The following is a 19194-nucleotide window of genomic DNA, read 5'->3' as shown; positions in this document are numbered from 1 at the left end:
ATGTTTTTCATTAAAGTGGTTTTTTGGTTAATGCTACAAGTTTTTGGTTGGCCCAGAAATATGTGTCCCATAGTGTGCTGCTCTTCCTATCTGTTCTCAATTTTCCATCATTTCTTCATTTTTCTATATTGGATATGACATTTATCTCCAGGTGGTTATTTGTTACCCTGTGTGTATGTCTTGCAGTAGAAAAGAATAAGAGCTTCACATGGGAGACCACTTCTTCTGGTTTTCTCTTTCTCTCTTTCTGTCTCTCTCTTTTGTTTTTTTGTTTTTTTATTCCTCTGGTTCTCTTAAATGAGTAATACCATTTATGTTTACAAGGTATCTCATGTCTTATCTCATTGGATCGTTACAACCATCTTCTGCAGAGAGCAGAATGGACTTTAGTACCTTTTGTTTTGTTATTTTTTTATTTAGTTAGATCAGGTGAGCAATCATAGAAAAAAGTTAAATGAATTGTCCAGGACCCCTTGGTTAGGAAATATTGGAACCAGCACTAGAGCTGAGATCTCAGATCTTCTGATCCCAGCTTTAGTGTTTTTTCCACTGTACCATACTGCTTATCCATAATCTCAGAGTGTATTATCTATTTATCACCTTGAAAAGGCAGAAAGTCTCAGGGGATGCAATATAGGAAGGCTCAGCTCAGGAAGAAGTGTGGCCCTTAGTGATATTGTGCTAGGAATAAGAAAATTCAGTAGAATTACTTTTATAAATAGGCACGTCTACTCTGAATTTAAGTTTTTATTTCAGACAACAATTCCATATATCCATATATATTCTGTATATCATCACAACAGTTGCACTCCTTAATCTCCATCACCTATTTAAAAAAAATTTTTTTAATGTTTATTTTTTTTTTATTTTTTTATTTTTTTTAAATTTTTTTTTTTTTGAACGTTTATTTATTTTTGGGGGGACAGAGAGAGACAGAGCATGAGCGGGGGAGGGGCAGAGAGAGACGGAGACACAGAATCGGAAACAGGCTCCAGGCTCTGAGCCATCAGCCCAGAGCCTGATGCGGGGCTCGAACTCACGGACCGCGAGATCGTGACCTGGCTGAAGTCGGACGCTTAACCGACTGCGCCACCCAGGCGCCCCTTAATGTTTATTTTTGAGAGAGAGAGAGAGAGAGAGAGACAGAGCATGAGTGGGGGAGGGGCAGAGAGAGAGGGAGACACAGAACTCAAAGCAGGCTCCAGACTCCATGCACAGAGCCCAACGTGGGGCTCGAACTCATGAACCACGAGATCATAACCTGAGCTGAAGTTGGACACTTAACCAGCTGAGCCACCCAGGTGCCCCTCCCCATCACCTATTTAACCCATCCTCCCACCCCTGCCCCTCTACTCAGAATTGTTAATAGTATGCGTCCAATCATGTGACCTTACTACCTAATTGATGAGTATTATTTTTATTCACCTTATAATACAGGCTTTAGAAACATTATAGTGTAATAATTATCCTCATAGTCTTTGTAACTGGACTTGTTTCAAATATCAGCTTTGCCACAGACTAGATGCATATCTTTGGACAGTCCATTAAGCTCTCTAAATCTTAATTTTCTTGTTTTTTTTAATTGTTATTTATTTAAGTAATCTCTATACCCAACATGGGGCTGAAACTTACAACCCTGAGATCAAGAGTTGCTTGCTCTTCCAACTGAGCCAGCCAGGTACCCCTCTAAATCTGAATTTTCATATACATAAAATGGACCTAATAACAACTTATAAATTTTACTAGATTTAAATGACATAATATAGTTAAATGCTTATTTAGCACATTGCCTGACACCATAGTAAGCACTCAGTAAACAGTGACTATTAACATTACATTTAACACCTAAGAACTTGTTCTCAAATAGTCACTATTATGGATGGGGTTCTACTATGTTATTTAACTACAAATAACTTATTTAAGAAGTTTGTTTTATTTCCTTTCTTGGAATAAAAAAACACTCTTATTTGCATGTTTGAAATAGATTTGTTTGTTATATAAATAAAAATGAGCTTAGTTATGATATATTTCTTAGTATATCAAATAACACATATTTAGTTACCTAATATTACTAGCCTTCTTCCCCTATTTTATGTTATCTTTCTGTCACTCTTGACTAGTGACTGTTAATCAATTCTTGTATGTTCTCCTCCCCTTGATCCTGTGGTTATCCTAAAAAAAAAATCCGAGTAAACCCCAGACTTCATTATTTTGTCTTCACCCATCTGATTTTTCCATTCTCTGCTTCATTTTAGTCTCTTATCTGGACCAAAGGCCATGGCTGTGGCTTGAATACCTCATGTAAATGAAGCATGCCAGTTAGAGTATTACTTGCTCTGCTGAATCCATTATTACTCTCCTATTAAGTCCTCTAGGGCTGAAAAGAATATGGCTGTCTGGTAGGTAAAGAAAGCTCAAATGAAACACCCATCAGAGAGAAGAGAGTAAAATGTCCACAGAGCATGCCACATTAGGGATAAACTGAATATCAGTTTATCTGTACAGGGATTCTAAAAGCATCTTGGTAGAATACTCTTTATATCAAAAGACGAGGAAAAATGTTGGTCACAAACCTGTATTAATAGTTTATTTTTTTTTCATGTTTAACAGTCTTTAATTCAAATGTGAAAATTCAATACAAGCCATTTATAGGACTTGAGACTTGTTCTTTTAAAAACAAGAATGGAGGAATGCAACAAAATGATCTTTCCACTTTTTCTTCAGAAACTTTCAAAGAAAGGATAGATCATAGGGCAATAAAGATCCATTTAGTCATACCCACTTTTTCCCCCTACCAAGTCTTTCACCCATTCCAAAATTTTAATATACATTCCTGAAGGAAGATTTACTGTTAAGCTTGCTTACTTAATCATTTAAAAATACTTAGCACCAGCTTGCTTCCTATAATGGCAAACAAATCAAATCGTGAAACGACTTCAATATGCATTTCTTCTTTTTAAACCAAGGGGGTACTTATTTGTAGAAAGCAATGCTTAGCCTACAGATACATTTCCCAGAAATGGCATATGCCATTCAAAGGCCTAGATACGCTCATGCTTTCAAACGGAATACCTAGCCTAATGTGCATACAAGCATGAATGGCAAAGTTGAAGATCAATATTATAACTATTTTTTCTATTTATTTGAAGCATAGTAAAGGAAAAATTGGTACACTTTGGAAATTCAGTGGTGTAATAGTATGATTCTTTAGGAAAAGAAAGTACATATATAAATGTAGGTATGTATGGGGCACCTAGGTGGCTCAGTCATTTAAGCATCCGACCTTTGGTTTTGGCTCAGGCCATGATCTCACAGTTGGGTTCCTCAGCGCTGACAGTGCCAGGCCTGCTTGGGATTCTCGGTCTCTTCTCTCTGCCCCTCTCCGCCCCTCTCCGACTTGCGCTGTCTCTGTCTCTCTCAAAATAAATAAATAAACTTAAAAAAAATGTAGGTATGTGTATGCCTAGAAAAATAATTGAAATATGTGCCAAAATATTAAATAATATGTAGTAATTATCTCCAAATTATATGTTCTTTTATTTCTCTCCACCACCCCTACATGGCTATTGTTTTTTCCCTATGTACTTATCTGCTTCTGAGGAAAAAAGAACACAACCATCAAAGAGAAAAAGCCTTGAAATGCTTAGCTTTGCCTTTTCTTGGGGGTATAGACTCTGCCAGAAATACAGTTATGCTCAAGTGCGTGTGCCATTGGACTGCTAACTATAATTATGTTACTTGTAAAATTCCATAACTGGTTATGGCACATTCATAATCACTGTATTTTTCGACCTTGAGTGTAAATGGCATCCAGAGATACACCACACTTTACATCTTATCTTACTGCCTTCTATTTTTCTCACTCTCCTTATATCCTTTTTGTTAAACTAAACATTGTAGGGGCACCTAGCTGGCTCAGTTGGTAGAGCGTGCGACTCTTGACCTCAGGGGTATGGGTTTGGGCCCCACACTGTGTGTAGAGATTACTTAAAAACAAAATATTTAGGGGCACTTGGGTGACTCAGTCAGTTACGCATCCAACTTCAGCTCAGGTCATGATCTCACAGTTCGTGAGTTTGAGCCCCACATTGGGCTCTGTGCTGACAGCTCAGAGCTTGGAGTCTGCTTCAGATTCTGTGTCTCCTCTCTCTCTGCCCATCCCCTGCTCACACACGCGTTCTCTCAAAAAAATTAAATAAATAAACCTTAAAAAAAAATCTTTAAAAAAAAATAATAATAAAATAGAATAAACATTGTAACTGTAAAAAGAGAACCAGTTATAGTGTTAGTACGTACTGTTCATAGTATAATAAACTTTAGAAAAATAATAGCAAAAATAAAAATAAATATATTTGTCTTGGTTAATTTTTAGTGGCATATTTAATCACTAATATTTAAAATCTTTATTATTAAAATTTCAAGCATACGCAAAATCACTCAGCTTCAATAAGTATCAACATATGGCTGGTCTTGTTTCATCTATTTCCCCCGTACTCTTCTCACTCTCCCCGCAGATTACTTTGAAGTAGACCCTAGAAATCATTTTTTAAAAATATTTTTTAAAAGTTTTTATTTATTTATTTTGAGAGAGAAGGAGAGAGCATATGGGTGCATGAGCAGGGGTGGGGAAAAGAGAGGGAGAAAGAGAATCTCAAACAGGCTCTGTGCTGTCAGTGCAGAGCCTGGCACGGGGCTTGATCTCACATGAGATCATGACCTGAGCCTAAATCAAGAGTCAGATGCTTAACTGACTGAGCCTCCTAGACGCCTCTCCTAAATATCATTTTTTTCAAAAATATGTTAATATGTATTTTAAGGATGACATATTCCTTTTTTTAACCAACTGATAATACCACTATTTTACCTCAAAATATGAACAGTAATTCTGTCATCACATAATCTATTCAGTATTCAAAATTTTCCACTTGTCTCTTAAAGGTATTTTTCTAAGATGATTTGTTTGAATTGGGATCCAAACAAGGCCATGCATTGCATTTGGTTGATAATTCTCTTGTCTTTACTTTAAAAAAAAAATTAGGATATAATTCATACCATAAAATTTACCATTTTAAAGTATATAGTTCAGTGGTTTTTTTTAGTACATTCACAGAGCTGTACAGTCATTTCTACCATCTGATTCTGGAACGTTTTTATCTTTCCATAAAGAAACCCAGTACTTAGTAGTAGTCACTCTCCATTTCCTGTTCCTCTCAGCCCCTGGCAACATTACTGTCTTTTTAAATTTGCCTATTCTGGATATTTCATATAAATGTGATCATGTAACATGTGACTTAAGTGTCTTTTAATATGTAGGCTTATCCTCCCTCTTGTGTTTTTCTTTACTTACAAGTTATTTCTCTTAAATTTCCTACTTTCTGGATTTTATTGACATCATTGAGATGTCACTTAACGTTCTTCTGTATCTATATTTCCTTTCCCTTGGTAGGTAGATCTAGAAGCCTAATCATATTTAGGTTTAATCTTTTTGGCAAGAATACTTCATTGGTCGTGTTCCCTATTTCCTGTTGCATTACACTGTGTGATACATAATGCCTGGTAGTCTCAAATTTTATTTTGAGGTAGATAGGACAAACATTCAAACCTAATCAATTGATTAGATACAGATAAAATTTGTGGGATATGACATTTATTAGAATTGTTAAGTTATAGCATGGTTACTGAATAGTAGATTGATGGATCAACATATGTATTTTATAATTACAAATATCTATTCTCCTGGAAGAGACCCTTGACGCTGTAAACTAGTATATTTTATTTCTGCACCAGGCAAGCTCATATATTCTTTAATAAAAAGATAATGTTGTTAGCAAAGTCTAACCTATTGGAGGAAGGTGCCATGTAGTACATATGAGGAGACAGTAAATGGAGGTATTCCTTTTTGTTGGTCAAAATTGCTTTAGCATTTCTTTACCAAAGTTATTAGAGGAAAAAATAACTTCTATGTTTTTGGGATTACTATCATTTAGCAAGGAAATGATTTACAGAGAGGAATTCAAAGACTAAGACTATTTGGTTGCTTTTGAGTCCTAGAGATATGAATAGTGGAGACCTTCTAGGTATGGATGCTTGGGGATCCAGGTTTTTTTTTAAAACACTTTCTTTAGTACTGTGGGAGGGGGAACGCAAAAAAATCTATCGGGTATAAGGTGATAAGTATTGCCGATAGTACGTTGCCAAGTTGATGGAATTGGTTGTAGAAATAACTCATGAAGTTTTGTGTGTGATCACAAAAATTACAGGGCAAGTGAGTTTAACTATATTAAGACCATCTAAATTATACATAAAAGATAGTGGGCTTGGAAGTCCCCACATAGGTCCTTGAAGATAGTATGTCAAATAGGTAAAATAGAGCATGTATCACCAAGAGTGTTACAATTAGAATTTGTTAGTCCTGGAAAATAACATTTCTGCACTCTGGTTACTGAGTTGCAAGAAAGATATAATTGGGTTGGAGAAGATCTGGGAAGGAATAACTTAAATGATTAAAGCAATGGAAGAATGGCCATGTGAAGAACAGACTAAAAGATTAGTAAATTTCAGCCTAAAAAGTATAGTGAACGAGTGGTAATATGATTAAGGACTGAAATTAAGACAGTAGTGAAAGAGGATTACAGATTTATCTCTAGACGATTACATAGTAAAACTAGGGCATCTACTTTTTGATATATGAAAGATAAATTTGGAACAAATAAAAATAAGTATTATATAGCAAGTATAAAGTGTTTACAACTCATTTCCCTAAGACATAATAGAGCTTAAATATGAATAACTTTAAAATATTTCATATTTGTAGATTATTAGGGGAATTTAGAATGTTTTGAGGTACAGAACATCGCAGGCCTTTGAAGTTGATATGATCTAAGTCAGACTGATCAACAAGCTGTACCTTACTGCTTCTGCTAAGACAAAATACTGGATCTAGATGAACAATAGGTTTTTGGGTGGTTTTTTTTTGTTTTTAATAGTATGACATGTTTTCTAATTGTGAAGAAAGCCTAATATATATATTCTTTATAGCCCTATTAGCCCTATACCCCTCCATTAGTGTTAAGAAGGGATTTTTAAGTATATTTTGGACTGGAGTTCTTTTACAATATTAAAAAAGGAAGATCTGTGTTTGTTGCATTCTTTCTTTCAGTCTTTGAAATAGATTCCCTCAGGACTACTTTTACTTGAAAGCCAAAGAATATTAGTAAGGCTATAAACTCATTGTCTTTTCTGTTTGTCCTCTTCTGTAGAAATATTTTGTTAATCCTCAGTTATTACCTTGGCAATTCAGTAATAAGGAACTGGAATTGGTTTCATTTCCTTTTGCATTCCTTTTCCAGGAATGTGGAGCCTTCTTGATGTTTTAGACTAACGGGATTGCATGCAGATGGTTAATTGAAAATGGTTCGTTCTTTTCAGTGTGCAGCTGTTTTTGGAAGGCAAGGGACTCTAGCATGACTCTGTTATAAATTTGATGGTTTTTAAATATTGAGCAATAAGGTTATTTGGAATGATAATAATACCTCCTCCTTAGATTTTTGATGACTTTTTATAAAATAGCTGATAATTTTGAAAGTTTTTATTTTCAAATAGATAATAAAAGAACATGGTACAAAATGCAATAAGGACAGAGAGAAACGTACTGAAAACTATTTTCCTACCCTATCACCAGTTACTTCCTTCTTTTCTTAGACTGCCACTATTACCAGTTTTTTATATATTTTTCCAGAGATACTATAGGATTATGCAAGTGTGTGTGTGTGTGTGTGTGTGTGTGTGTGCGCGCGCGCGTGCGCGCTTTAAACACAAATGTACCATTATTATACACACTCTCCTGTAACTTTTCTCACTGAAAATAAGTCTTGGTGATTGGGCAGTAAATAATCTAATTCTTTTTAACAACTATATAATATTTTACCAAAATTGATTTAACCAGTCCCTGTTGGGTTGTTTTCAGTCTTTTGCTATTATAAATAATACTTTCAGTGAATTTCCTGTACATGTTTCACAAAAACACACATTCACAGGAGCCCAGTTATTTTCATATAATGATAACTTCCACCACCCTATGGTATAAAAATCTACATGCAGTATTCACAGACATTCTAGTAGGGGGTCAATGTTTTATTCCTTTATTGTGATAAAAGTGAGATTCTATAATGATGCATCCAAGTATCATTTTCTAGTAGTCAACATATAAAATGAATTATAAGAATTTCTGTTTGTTTTTTACTCTCTCATCTTTGCATTGAAGATTTTGGTGCCTCTGATTTTGCTACAACAAATGCTTTTGGAGTTGACAAGACGTGGTCAAGAGCCTCTGAGTGCATTGCTGCAGTTTGGTGTGACATACCTGGAGGACTATGCTGCAGAGCACATCATTCAACAAGGTGGCTGGGTATGAGCTGTTGTGTGTTTTCTTATCTTTAAAAAAAGGTTAAGCTACTCATGGTGCTTGTTTTTATCAACATAGGTTTAATATCGATATTATCATTTAATATTATTTAATATTGATTGCGTGATGATAGCAAAGCAAGACTATTAATACAGTTTTGCTATTAATATTTTACTTAGAGTAATGTGATAGGTGGTGTTTTTAAATAGTTCTTTTAAGTAGTTCTAATTATGAAACATTTTGTACTAACAAAAAACATATAAATAATTAAGAGGAATAATAAAGTGAACGCCTATGTATCTGCCAGCTCATTTGAAGAAAAGAACACAGCAAACATGTTTGGATCCTTTCATGTGCCCCTCCTAGATTCCAGCATGCTTCTACAAGGATAGCTTCTATTCTGAAATTTGTTTTTTTTATAGCTTAGCCATGCATATATATATATATATATATATAATGAGGATACGTATATATGAGGTATATATAATATATATAATATATTATAATAAATATAATATATATATTATGTATAGTATGTATAGTATATATAATATATATAATGAGGTATATATAATATATATAATGTATACATGTATATATGTATGTATATGTATATATATGTATTTATATATACCACACATACCTAGACAATATATTACTTTGTACATTTTTAACTTTATGTGAATAATACCACATTAAATGTATTTTTCTAAACTTGCTTTTTTTTCACGCAGTGTTACATTCTTGAGACTGTCCTAGGTCATTGTTTCTGAATTATTTTTTTCTTTCTCAGTCCCCTATGGATCCTTTTTTAGACATTTGTATCCTAATCCTCTGCCTCCTTTCCCATGAAATTTTAATACCATAGATCTAAGTGTATTTATGTACTGTTGCCTTCTGGAGGGCCACAAGCGATTGTAATACCTAAGATTCCCCCATCTTGCCAAACCAGTTTTAACCCTTGAAATCATCCACACTGAGAATATATGATCTAGGTTAATGTATTGGCTGGTGTTTGGTATTCCATTGTGTAAATATATCACATAATTTATCTATTATCTTGTCAGTAGACATTTTCACCTTTTTGCTATTACAAATATTGCTGTTATGAACATTGTTATACATATGTATACGAGTTTCTCTGAGTATATACTTGGGAGTAGAATTTCTGGGTCTAAGAGTATAGACATGTTCAGTTTACATGATAATGCCAAAGTGTTTTCCAAAGTGGTTTTCCAACGTACACTCTGTCAGCAGTACATAAGAATTTTTTGTTGCTCTTCGTCTTCTCTAATACTTAATATTGTCAGACTTCTTAATTTTTAAAATCATTTGTAATCTTTTAAAATAAGATTATTTTGTAATAAGTTTAGATTCACAAAACTGTGTAAAGTGTTCTGTATATCCTCCACCCAGTTTTCCCTAGTGTTAATATCTTACTCAGCTATGGTACCCTTATCAAATTGACTTTTCCATATTGATTTCATATCCAGCAAATTTGTTGAACTGTATGATTATCCTCATTATTTATCTCCAGGTTTCTTTGGGTCGGTCTTCTACTTTGAAAATCATACTGTCTGTGAATGATGATAATTTTTTTCCTTGACAAGTCTCTTTTAAATTTATTTATTACACTTATTGCACTAATCAGAATCTCCAGTACAGTGTTAATGAAATTGGTATTAAAACTCATCCTTTGTCTTTTTCCTGATGTTAAAATGAGTGCTTTTAATTATTTTACCATTTAGTTGTATCAGTCTAAATGAGTGAGGTTGGCTTGTAATTTTCTTGTATGTCTTCGGTTAAAAAATTTTTTTAATGTTTATTTTTGAGAGAGAGAGAATATGTGCATGCATGTGCATGTGAGTGGGGGAAGAACAGAGAGAGAGGGAGACAGAGGATCTGAGGCAGGCTCTGCACTGCACTGATAACAGCGAGCCCAGTGTGGGGCTCAAACCCAGGAACCGTGAGATCATGACTGTTAGGGTCAGGCTTCTGGCAGGGTAAAGACAGGAGTCAGAGGCTAAGAAATTTTAGCAAAGGCTTTCGTGACTCAGGGATAGAGAGAGAGAGAGAGAGAGAGAGAAGTCAGGGAAGTCGTGCCGGGTGTGGTGGGGTAGGGTTTTTAAGCTGCAGCGGTTCACAGTTTAGGTCCACGTGGGCCTTTTTCTGCGCCAGGTTGTGCTGTCGCTTGGTGATTGGTTGACCTCCAATTCGTTTTGGCGCACAGCTTTGGGCTTTCCGTTGGGTTGTGCTGGCGCTCGATGATTGGTTGACCTTCAGTTCGTTCTGGCGCGCCGCTTGGGGCTTTCCGTTGGGTTGCACTGGCGAGATGGCTGTCCCTTCCACTGTGGTTCCAGGGACATCCTAATAATGACTTGAGCCAAAACCAAGAGTCGGATGCTCAACTGAGTCACATAGGCGCCCCTAAGGATATGCTAGCTTCGTAAAATATACAGCTGGGAAGGGAAGAGTGTTTCCTCTTTTTCTATACTCTGTAATAGTATATATGAGGTTTAATTTATTGTGCCTTATCATGCCTGCAAAATCACCTGGTGTTTTCTTTGGGGTAAGTTTTCTGGTTTTTCCTGTCAACTTTTGAAAATTTTTCTGGATATTATCCCTAGATTTTCAGATTTATTGGCATAGAGCTGTTCATAATACCCATTTATTTATTTATTTATTTATTTATTTATTATTTTTGGAGGAGAATACAGTGGATTTTTATTTCTTAATTGTCTTGTACCACTTACTTTTAAAAAACATTTTAGGGTGTCTTGGTGGCTCAATCAGTTCAGCATCTGACTCGAGTTCAGCTCAGGTCTCTTGATTTCAGCTTTTCATGATCTCGTGGTTTGTTGGATCAAGCCCCGGGTCTGGCTCTACACTGATAGCACAGAGCCTGCTTGGGATTTTCTCTCTCTCTGCCCCTCTCCTGTTTGCACTCTCTTTCTCTCCTTCAAAATAGATAAGTAAACATTAATTAATAAATAAATTAATAAACATTTTATGTTGGAGAATTTTGAACATGTATGAAAATAGATAAGATAGTATAATGACCCCCATCATTTAAGCCCTAACAGCCATTAACACATTGCCAGTTATGCTTTTTTCACACCCTAGTCATGTCTCTTCTTAATATTATTTTGGAGCAAAATCTAGGCATCATATACTTTTATATATAAAAATTTCAGTATGTAGGGAGGTGGGGGGATGGGTGAAATAGGTGAGGAGGATAAATTAAGAGTATACTTATCATGAGCACTGAGTAATATATAGAATTGAATCACTATATTGTGCACTTTAATCAGCACTGTATTTTAAGTATAGCGGAATTAAAATTTTTTTCAGTATGTATCTCTAAAAAATAAATATTTTATTTTTATTTTTTTATTTTTATTTGTTTCAAGAATTTATTTTCTTTTTTAATTTTTTTTAATGCTTATTTATTTTTGAGAGAGAGGGAGAGACAGAGCGTGAGCAGGGGAGGGGCAGAGAGAGAGGGAGACACAGAATCCAAAGCAGGCTCCAAGCTCTGAGCTTTCAGCACAGAGCCTGACACGGGGCTTGAACTCACAGACTGTGAGATCATGACCTGAGCCGAAGTTGGATGCTCAGCTAAGTGAGCCACCCAGATGCCCCACTTAAGATTTTATTTTTAATTACACTACCATTATCACATCAAAAAAGTTAAAAATGATTTCTTCATCAAATATCCTGTTGGCATTCAAGTTTCTTTCTTTTTTTTTTTTTAAGTTTATGAGAGAGAGAGAGAGAGAGGGTGAGTACATGCAGGCAGGGGAGGGGCAGAGAGAGAGGGAGAGGGAATCCCAAGCAGGCTCTGTGCTAATAACATGGGGCTCGATCCCACAAACCATGAGATCATGACCTGCCAAGATCAAGAGTCGAATGCTAAACTGATTGAGCCACCCGGGTGCCCCAGCGTACAGATTTCTAAATGTCTCAAAAATATCCTCTCTTTTGGATGGGAAGGCAATCTGGCTGCAACATCTGTCACCCTATTGATCACCAGGGCTGATTTGGCTGATCTAGCTGGCTAGGCCCATCTCCCCTTCCTCCCTCAATGCTCCATGTGCATTTCCTGAGGCTGCACACTGGGTTGAAGAGGATGATCTTCCCAGACACCGTTTTGTCAAGGGTGTAGGAATGGCCGCACTCCACTGCTAGAGCCTCCAAACAGGCTCTCAAGCTCCATTTGTAGGAGAACATATGGTAGTCAAGCTTCTAAGACTCCAGACACATCTGAATGAGGTGCTGCATGTGGCAGTCTGCTTTTCTTTAAAAAAAAAAAAAAAAAAAATCCTTTCTTTTAATCTTTACAATGTATGGAGTTGTATCTCCCTTTCCATTTTATTATATCTTAATTTCTTCTTAGTTTTTGGTTTAAAATATTTTTTTATTGCCCTGGATATTTGTGTGTATATGTCTTGTTTGTTTTTGTTTTGTTTTTTAATTTTTTTTTAACGTTTATTTATTTTTGAGACAGAGAGAAACAGAGCATGAATGGGGGAGGGTCAGAGAGAGAGGGAGACACAGAATTTGAAACAGGCTCCGGGCTCTGAGCTGTCAGCACAGAGCCCGATGCGGGGCTCGAACTCACAGACTGTGAGATCATGACCTGAGTCGAAGTCGGACGCTCAACCGACTGAGCCACCCAGGCACCCCTGTTTTTGTTTTTTTTAAGTAAGCTCTAGGCTCAATGTGGGGCTGGAACCCACAACCCCAAAATTAAGAGTCATATACTCTACTGACTGAGCCAACCAGGTGCCCCTCTTTTCTTTTTTAATAACTGTAAATTCAAACTTAGAGAAGCTTGCCTTTGTCTTGAAAAACAAAACAAAATAAAACAACAAAGCATCTTATCATTTGCTAACCTGATTTCGTTTTAAGAAATAGGTGGTAGTTACATTGCAGGAGTAAAATTTATACCATGAATGATGCAGGTCTTAGTCTGGTGGTAATAAAAGACAATAACATTGTTGCCAAAATTTTAATCTATTGGTGGCATTTGTGGGAAAAGAAGCCCTTGCTAGACAGCAGCCAACTGCTAGGAAATTCTAAAGTGTCATAGGCTAAAGAGGGAATGAGGTTAGTAAAATGCCTCAACAGAGTTTGAATAAAATACTGGATTTGAGAGTTACTGGAACTTGGATATGTAAAAATAGGGTGGTAGGTTGGGTCAGGCTTGTCATGGTCTCAAGTTCAAGTAAACTACTATGATAATACACTACTTCACAGGTCTCACACTTTTCAGGGGCCTTTTCTTTTCCTCAGTAGGTTCTAGCAGAGGTGTGCTCAGTTATTTTCAGTATAGATGCCTAGCTCCAAAGACAAAACATGAGGAAGGAAGAGAGATGGAATGAAGAGAGTGTGCAGAGAAAATACCCCTCTTCTTCCTGTTTTTTCTTTTCCTCATGCTTAAAAGATACAGAGAGTGCCTGAAGAGGAACTAACTCCCCAGGGGAATGGTTTCAGGCCTACAGGATCAGTCAGACATACAGTCTATACTTTCCTTCAAAGCATCAACTTCTTTCTTTTCTTTTATTACTTCTGACTGAGAGCTGTGGTCTCTGCTGCTGTGCATTTCTACATCAAACAAAAGATCTACTCGTCTTCTTATGGGGAAGGGCTATCACAGTAATCACTTCCTCTTAAACTGCTCTGTCCTAATTCCTGTTGTGCATTCAAAAGAATCTCCTCCATGTCTCCATGGTAGATAGAGGATGAGGAAAGTACATGAGCCAGCCCCCCATTTTCCTCGTTGCCATTATCATTGCCATTGCTGCTGTTCATGGGTAGCTCCACTCAGGAATCTTCCTCACTTATATGGTGTTTTACAACAAGGGAAGAAACAAAATACAGGGGATGTTATTCATTCCCTTCTCCATTTTCAGTTTTATTATGATGTAGTATATTGATGTATATTGTTGTATTGGTGTATATTGTTTGTTATTATAATTTGTTACAGAGAGTATTTTATTCAACTGAAATGTGTGTGCTAAAGAAAAAGCAAAAATATGAATAACTAGTTGTTAATATTAAAAAATTTATAAATTTTTTTTTTCAACGTTTATTTATTTTTGGGACAGAGAGAGACAGAGCATGAACGGGGGAGGGGCAGAGAGAGAGGGAGACACAGAATCAGAAACAGGCTCCAGGCTCTGAGCCATCAGCCCAGAGCCTGACGTGGGGCTCGAACTCACGGACCGCGAGATTGTGACCTGGCTGAAGTCGGACGCTTAACCGACTGCGCCACCCAGGCGCCCCTTAAAAAATTTATAAATGTGTTTTTAATCTCTAAATTTGAATGCCCAATCTATATTTCACATTGTTAGGTCTAAGCACTCTGTTTTTTGTGTGTGTGTTTAAAACCAAGAGATTGCTTTTTCAGCTAATTGATGAAAATGTATCCTCTGATACAAAGTATCAGCATGAATCACCTTTAAGGTACTTTGTGTTAAATGTTACATTGACAGGTCTTAAAACCATAATGGTCATTCTTCTAGAGGTCATTGACAATTATGGTCATTGTCTACATGAAGTTGCATGTCAGTTATATAAAGTCTGTAGTATGATTTCCATGGGTGATGTGTTTGTCTTCAGCCACTTGAATACAACATCAGGGTAAAACAAATTACCTAGCTCTCAAAGTGGAACTAGTTTTGAAAACCTACAGGGAAGGAGGACGTGATGGCAGCTATAATATGTTAGATGAAGGCTTTGGGCTTATAAATTTGCAGAGGACAGTAATATTTTGTTCTCTGAGTTATAAAAAGAAATGCCTAGGATGAATGCCATTTAGAGTTCTACAGATAATTTTTTTTTCCTAGGATTTATGTTTTGTGATTGTTTTTGCAGTATATTTGAGATGATTTTTCCATTGTACTGGTATTGAGAAGAACACTTTTTTGAGGTTTAGAAGTAATATGACTGGTTTGAATTTTTTTAAACAGACTGTAGAGCAGTTCTAGGTTCACAGAAATACTGAACAGAATTTACAGAGATTTCTCATATACTATCTGACTGTACACATGCATAGCCTTCCCCATTATCAACATCTCCCACCAGAGTCGTACATTTGTTGCAACTGATGAACCTCCATGGAAACATCATTGTCACCCAGAGACCATAGTTTACGTTGCAGTTTACTTGGTGTATATTCCATAATTTGGACAAATTTATAATATGACATATATCTGGCACACCTGGGTGGCTTAGTCATTTAAGCGTCTGACTTCGGCTCAGGTCATGATCCCACGGTTTGTGAGTTTGAGCTCTGTGTCAGACTCTGTGCTTACAGCTCAAAAAAATAAACATTGAAAAATTTTAAGTATAATGACATATCCACCCTTGTAGTATTATATACAGAGTAGTTTCACTGTTCTAAAAATCCTGTGTTCCGCTTGTTTGACCCTCCCTCCCACCTAACCTCTGGCAACCACTGATCTTTTTACTGTCTCCTTGATTTTGCTTTTCCAGAATGTCAGACAGTTGAGACCATGCAGTATGTAGCCTTTTCAGACTGGCTTCTTTAACTTAGTAAGTGCATTTAAGTTTCTTCCATGTGTTTTTTTTTTTTTTTTTAATTTTTTTTAGCCTTTATTTATTTTTGAGAGAGAGGGAGAGAGAGACAGAGTGCAAGTGGGGGAGGAACAGAAAGAGAAGGAGACACAGAATCCAAAGCAAGCTCCAGGCTCTGAGCTGTCAGCACAGAGCCAGATGCAGGGCTCAAACTCATGAACCATGAGTTCATGACCTGAGCCGAAGTCAGACGCCTGACTGACTGAGCCACCCAGGTGCCCCTCCTCCATTTCTTATTATGGCTTGATAGCTCATCTCATTTTAGCATTGAATTTTTAGCACTCCTTTGGATGTTTATTTACCCATTCACCTACTGAGGGAGATCTCGGTTGCTTCCAAGTTTTAGCAATTATCAGTAAAGCTGCTACAAACATCCGTGTGCAGGGTTTTATGTGGGCATAAGTTTTAAACTTTTTTTTTTTTTTTTTTTTTTGAGAGGGAAAATGAACATACATGAACAGGGGAAGGGCAGAGGGAGAGAGAAAATCTTAAGGGCTTCACGCCCAGTGTGGGGTTGATGCGGGGCTCAGTCTCAACGAAACATGAGATCATGACCTAAGCCAAAACCAAGAATCTGATACTTTTTAAAAAAAATGTTTATTTATTTTTGAGGGAGACAGAGAGAGAGAGAGGGAGACAGAATCTTAACCAGGCTCCAGGCTCCAAGCTGTCAGCGCATAGCCTAACACAGGGCTCCAACTCACAAACTGTGGCATCATGACCCTAGCTAAAGTTGGATGCTTAACCGACTGAGCCACCCAGGCACCCCCATATCTCATTAGTTTAATTTGCATTTTCCTGATGACATATGATGTGAAGCATCTATTCATATGCTTATTTGCCATCTGTATATCTTTGGTGAGGTGTCTGTTAAGACGTTTGGCCCATTTTTAAACTCAGGTTGGCTTCTCTCACAGTGGGTTTGTTGCCAGAACACAGGTGTTGTGAAAACCACCTCTAAACCTAAACCAAAATGGGAAAGGAAAAGACCCACATCAACATCATCATCATTGGACACGTAGATTTGGGCAAGGCTACCACTACTGGTCATCTGATCTATATATGTGACAGGATTGACAAAAGAACTTTAGAAAAATTTAAGAAGGAGGCTGCTGAGATGGGAAACGGCTCCTTCACGTATGCCTGGGTCTTGGATCAACTGAAAGCTGAAAATGAACATGGTATCACCATTGATATCTCCCTGTAGAAATTTGAGACCAGCAAGTCTATGTGACCATTATTGATGTCCCAGGACACAAAGACTTTATCAAGAATATGATTATAAGCACATCTCAGGCTGACTCTGCTGTCCTGATCGTTGCTGCTGGTGTTGGCGAATTTGAAGCTGGTATCTCCAAGAATAGGCAGACCTGTGAGCGTGACCTAGCTTATACACTGGGTGTAAAATAACTTATTGTTGGTGTTAACAAAATGGGTTCCACTGAGACACCCTACAGCCAGGAGAGATAGGAGGAAATCATTAAGGAAGTCAGCACCTACATTAAGAAAATTGGCTATAGCCCCAACACAGTAGCATTTGTGCCAGTTTCTGGTTGGAATGGTGACAACATGCTGGAGCCAAGTGCTAACATGCCATGGTTCAAGGGATGGAAAGTCACCCGTAAAGATGGCAATGACAGTGGAACCACACTGCTTGAAGCTCTGGATTGTATTCTGCCACCAACTCATCTAACTGACAAGCCCTTATGTTTGCCCCTCCAGGATGTCTACAAAATTGGTGGTATTGGTACTGTCCCTATGGGCCAAGTGGAAACTGGTGTTCTTAAATCAGGCATGGTCGTCACTTTTGCTCCAGTCAGTGTTACAACTGAAGGAAAGTCTGTTGAAATGCACCATGTAGCTTTGAGTGGCTTTGAGTGAGGCTCTTTCTGGGAAAAATGTGGGCTTCAAAGTCAAGAACATATCTGTCAAAGATGTTCATCGTGACAGTGTCGCTGGTGATAGCAAAATGATGCACCAATGGAAGCAGCTGGCTTCACAGCTCAGGTGATTATCCTGAACCATCCAGGCCAGATCAGCACTTGATATGCACCTGTGGTGGATGGTCACACAGCTCATATTGCCTGCAAGTCCACTGAGCTGAAGGAGAAGACTGATCGTCGTTCTGGAAAAAAGCTGGAAGATGGTCCCAAGTTCTTGAGATCTGGTGATGCTATCATCGTTGATATGTTTCCTGGCAAGCCTGTGTGTCTTGAGAGCTTCTCTGACTATCCTCCCCTGGGCCATTTTGCTATTCGTGATATGAGGTGGTTGCTGTGGGTGTCATCAAAGCAGTGAATAAGAAGGCGGCTGGAGCTGGCAAGTTACCAAGTCTTCCCAAAAAGCTCAGGAGACTAAATGAATATTATCTCTGCCACTCCAGTCTCAATCAGTGGTGGAAGAACGGTCTCAGAACTGTTTGTGTCAATTGGCCATTTAAGTTTAATAGTAAAAGAATGGTTAATGATAGCAAATGCATCATAAAACCTTCAGAAGGAACGAAGAATGTTTTGTGGGCCATTTGTTTTGTATGTGTGTGTGGCAGTTTTAAGTTACTAGTTTTTAAAACCAGTACTTTTTAATGGAAACAACTTGACCAAAAATCTGTCGCAGAATTTTGAGACCCATTAAAACAAAAGTTTAATGAGAAAAAAAAAAAATCAGGTTGTTTCTTTTCTTTTTTTTTATGTTTATTTTTGAGAGAGAGACAGAGTGTGAATGGAGGAGCAGCAGAGAGAGAGAGAGAAAGAGAGAGAGAGAGAGAGACATCTGAATTAGGCACAGAGCCTGATGCAGGGCTCAAACCCACGAACCATGAGATCATGACCTGAGCCAAAGTCAGACACTTAACTGATTGAGCCACCCAGGGGCCCCATTTTTTTTTTTCTTATTTAAGAGTTCTTTGTCCCCACTAAAAGGGAGAACTACAGACCAATTTCCCTGATGAACATGGATGCAAAAATTCTCAACAAGATACTAGCAAACCAGATCCAACAATACATTAAGAGAATTATTTCACCAAAGAGGTGAAAAATCTGTACACTCAAAACTATAGAAAGCTTATGAAAGAAATTGAAGAAGACACAAAAAATGGGAAAAAAATTCCATGCTCATGGATTGGAAGAAAAAATATTGTTAAAATGTCAATACTATCCAAAGCAATCTATATATTCAGTGCAACCCTATCA

General features: G+C 37.1%; 1 protein-coding gene, 1 long non-coding RNA gene and 2 pseudogenes across 15 annotated transcripts in view; 3 read left to right on the top strand and 1 right to left on the bottom strand.

The window, feature by feature from the left end:
• BCL2L13 (BCL2 like 13) overlaps window positions 1-19194 on the top strand; it is an 86961-nt gene that overhangs the window by 42873 nt on the left and 24894 nt on the right. For 11 of the 13 annotated variants that reach the window (XM_030321316.2, XM_032593872.1, XM_032593873.1 and 8 more), the window contains one exon: window positions 8264-8407. In XM_030321316.2, the coding sequence (XP_030177176.1) occupies window positions 8264-8407 (144 nt within the window). Of the gene's footprint in view, window positions 1-79; window positions 93-8263; window positions 8408-19194 lie in introns of those variants that run through there. The other 2 variants (XM_030321319.2, XM_030321320.2) reach the window with 2 other exon arrangements.
• LOC115518079 lies at window positions 79-18368 on the top strand (annotated as a pseudogene).
• Window positions 13721-14446, bottom strand: LOC115518080 (annotated as a pseudogene).
• Window positions 14775-18558, top strand: LOC116738185. 2 transcript variants are annotated; one of them, XR_004343854.1, is made up of 2 exons: window positions 14775-14788; window positions 18400-18558. It is a non-coding gene; the product is annotated as an uncharacterized LOC116738185 (long non-coding RNA). The 2 variants fall into 2 exon arrangements; XR_004343853.1 differs by lacking the exon at window positions 14775-14788 and adding an exon at window positions 16874-16883.

Source organism: Lynx canadensis, chromosome B4 (assembly GCF_007474595.2).
Source record: "Lynx canadensis isolate LIC74 chromosome B4, mLynCan4.pri.v2, whole genome shotgun sequence".
Lineage (NCBI taxonomy): Eukaryota > Metazoa > Chordata > Mammalia > Carnivora > Felidae > Lynx > Lynx canadensis.
This window is presented reverse-complemented; position numbering and strand designations above follow the sequence as displayed.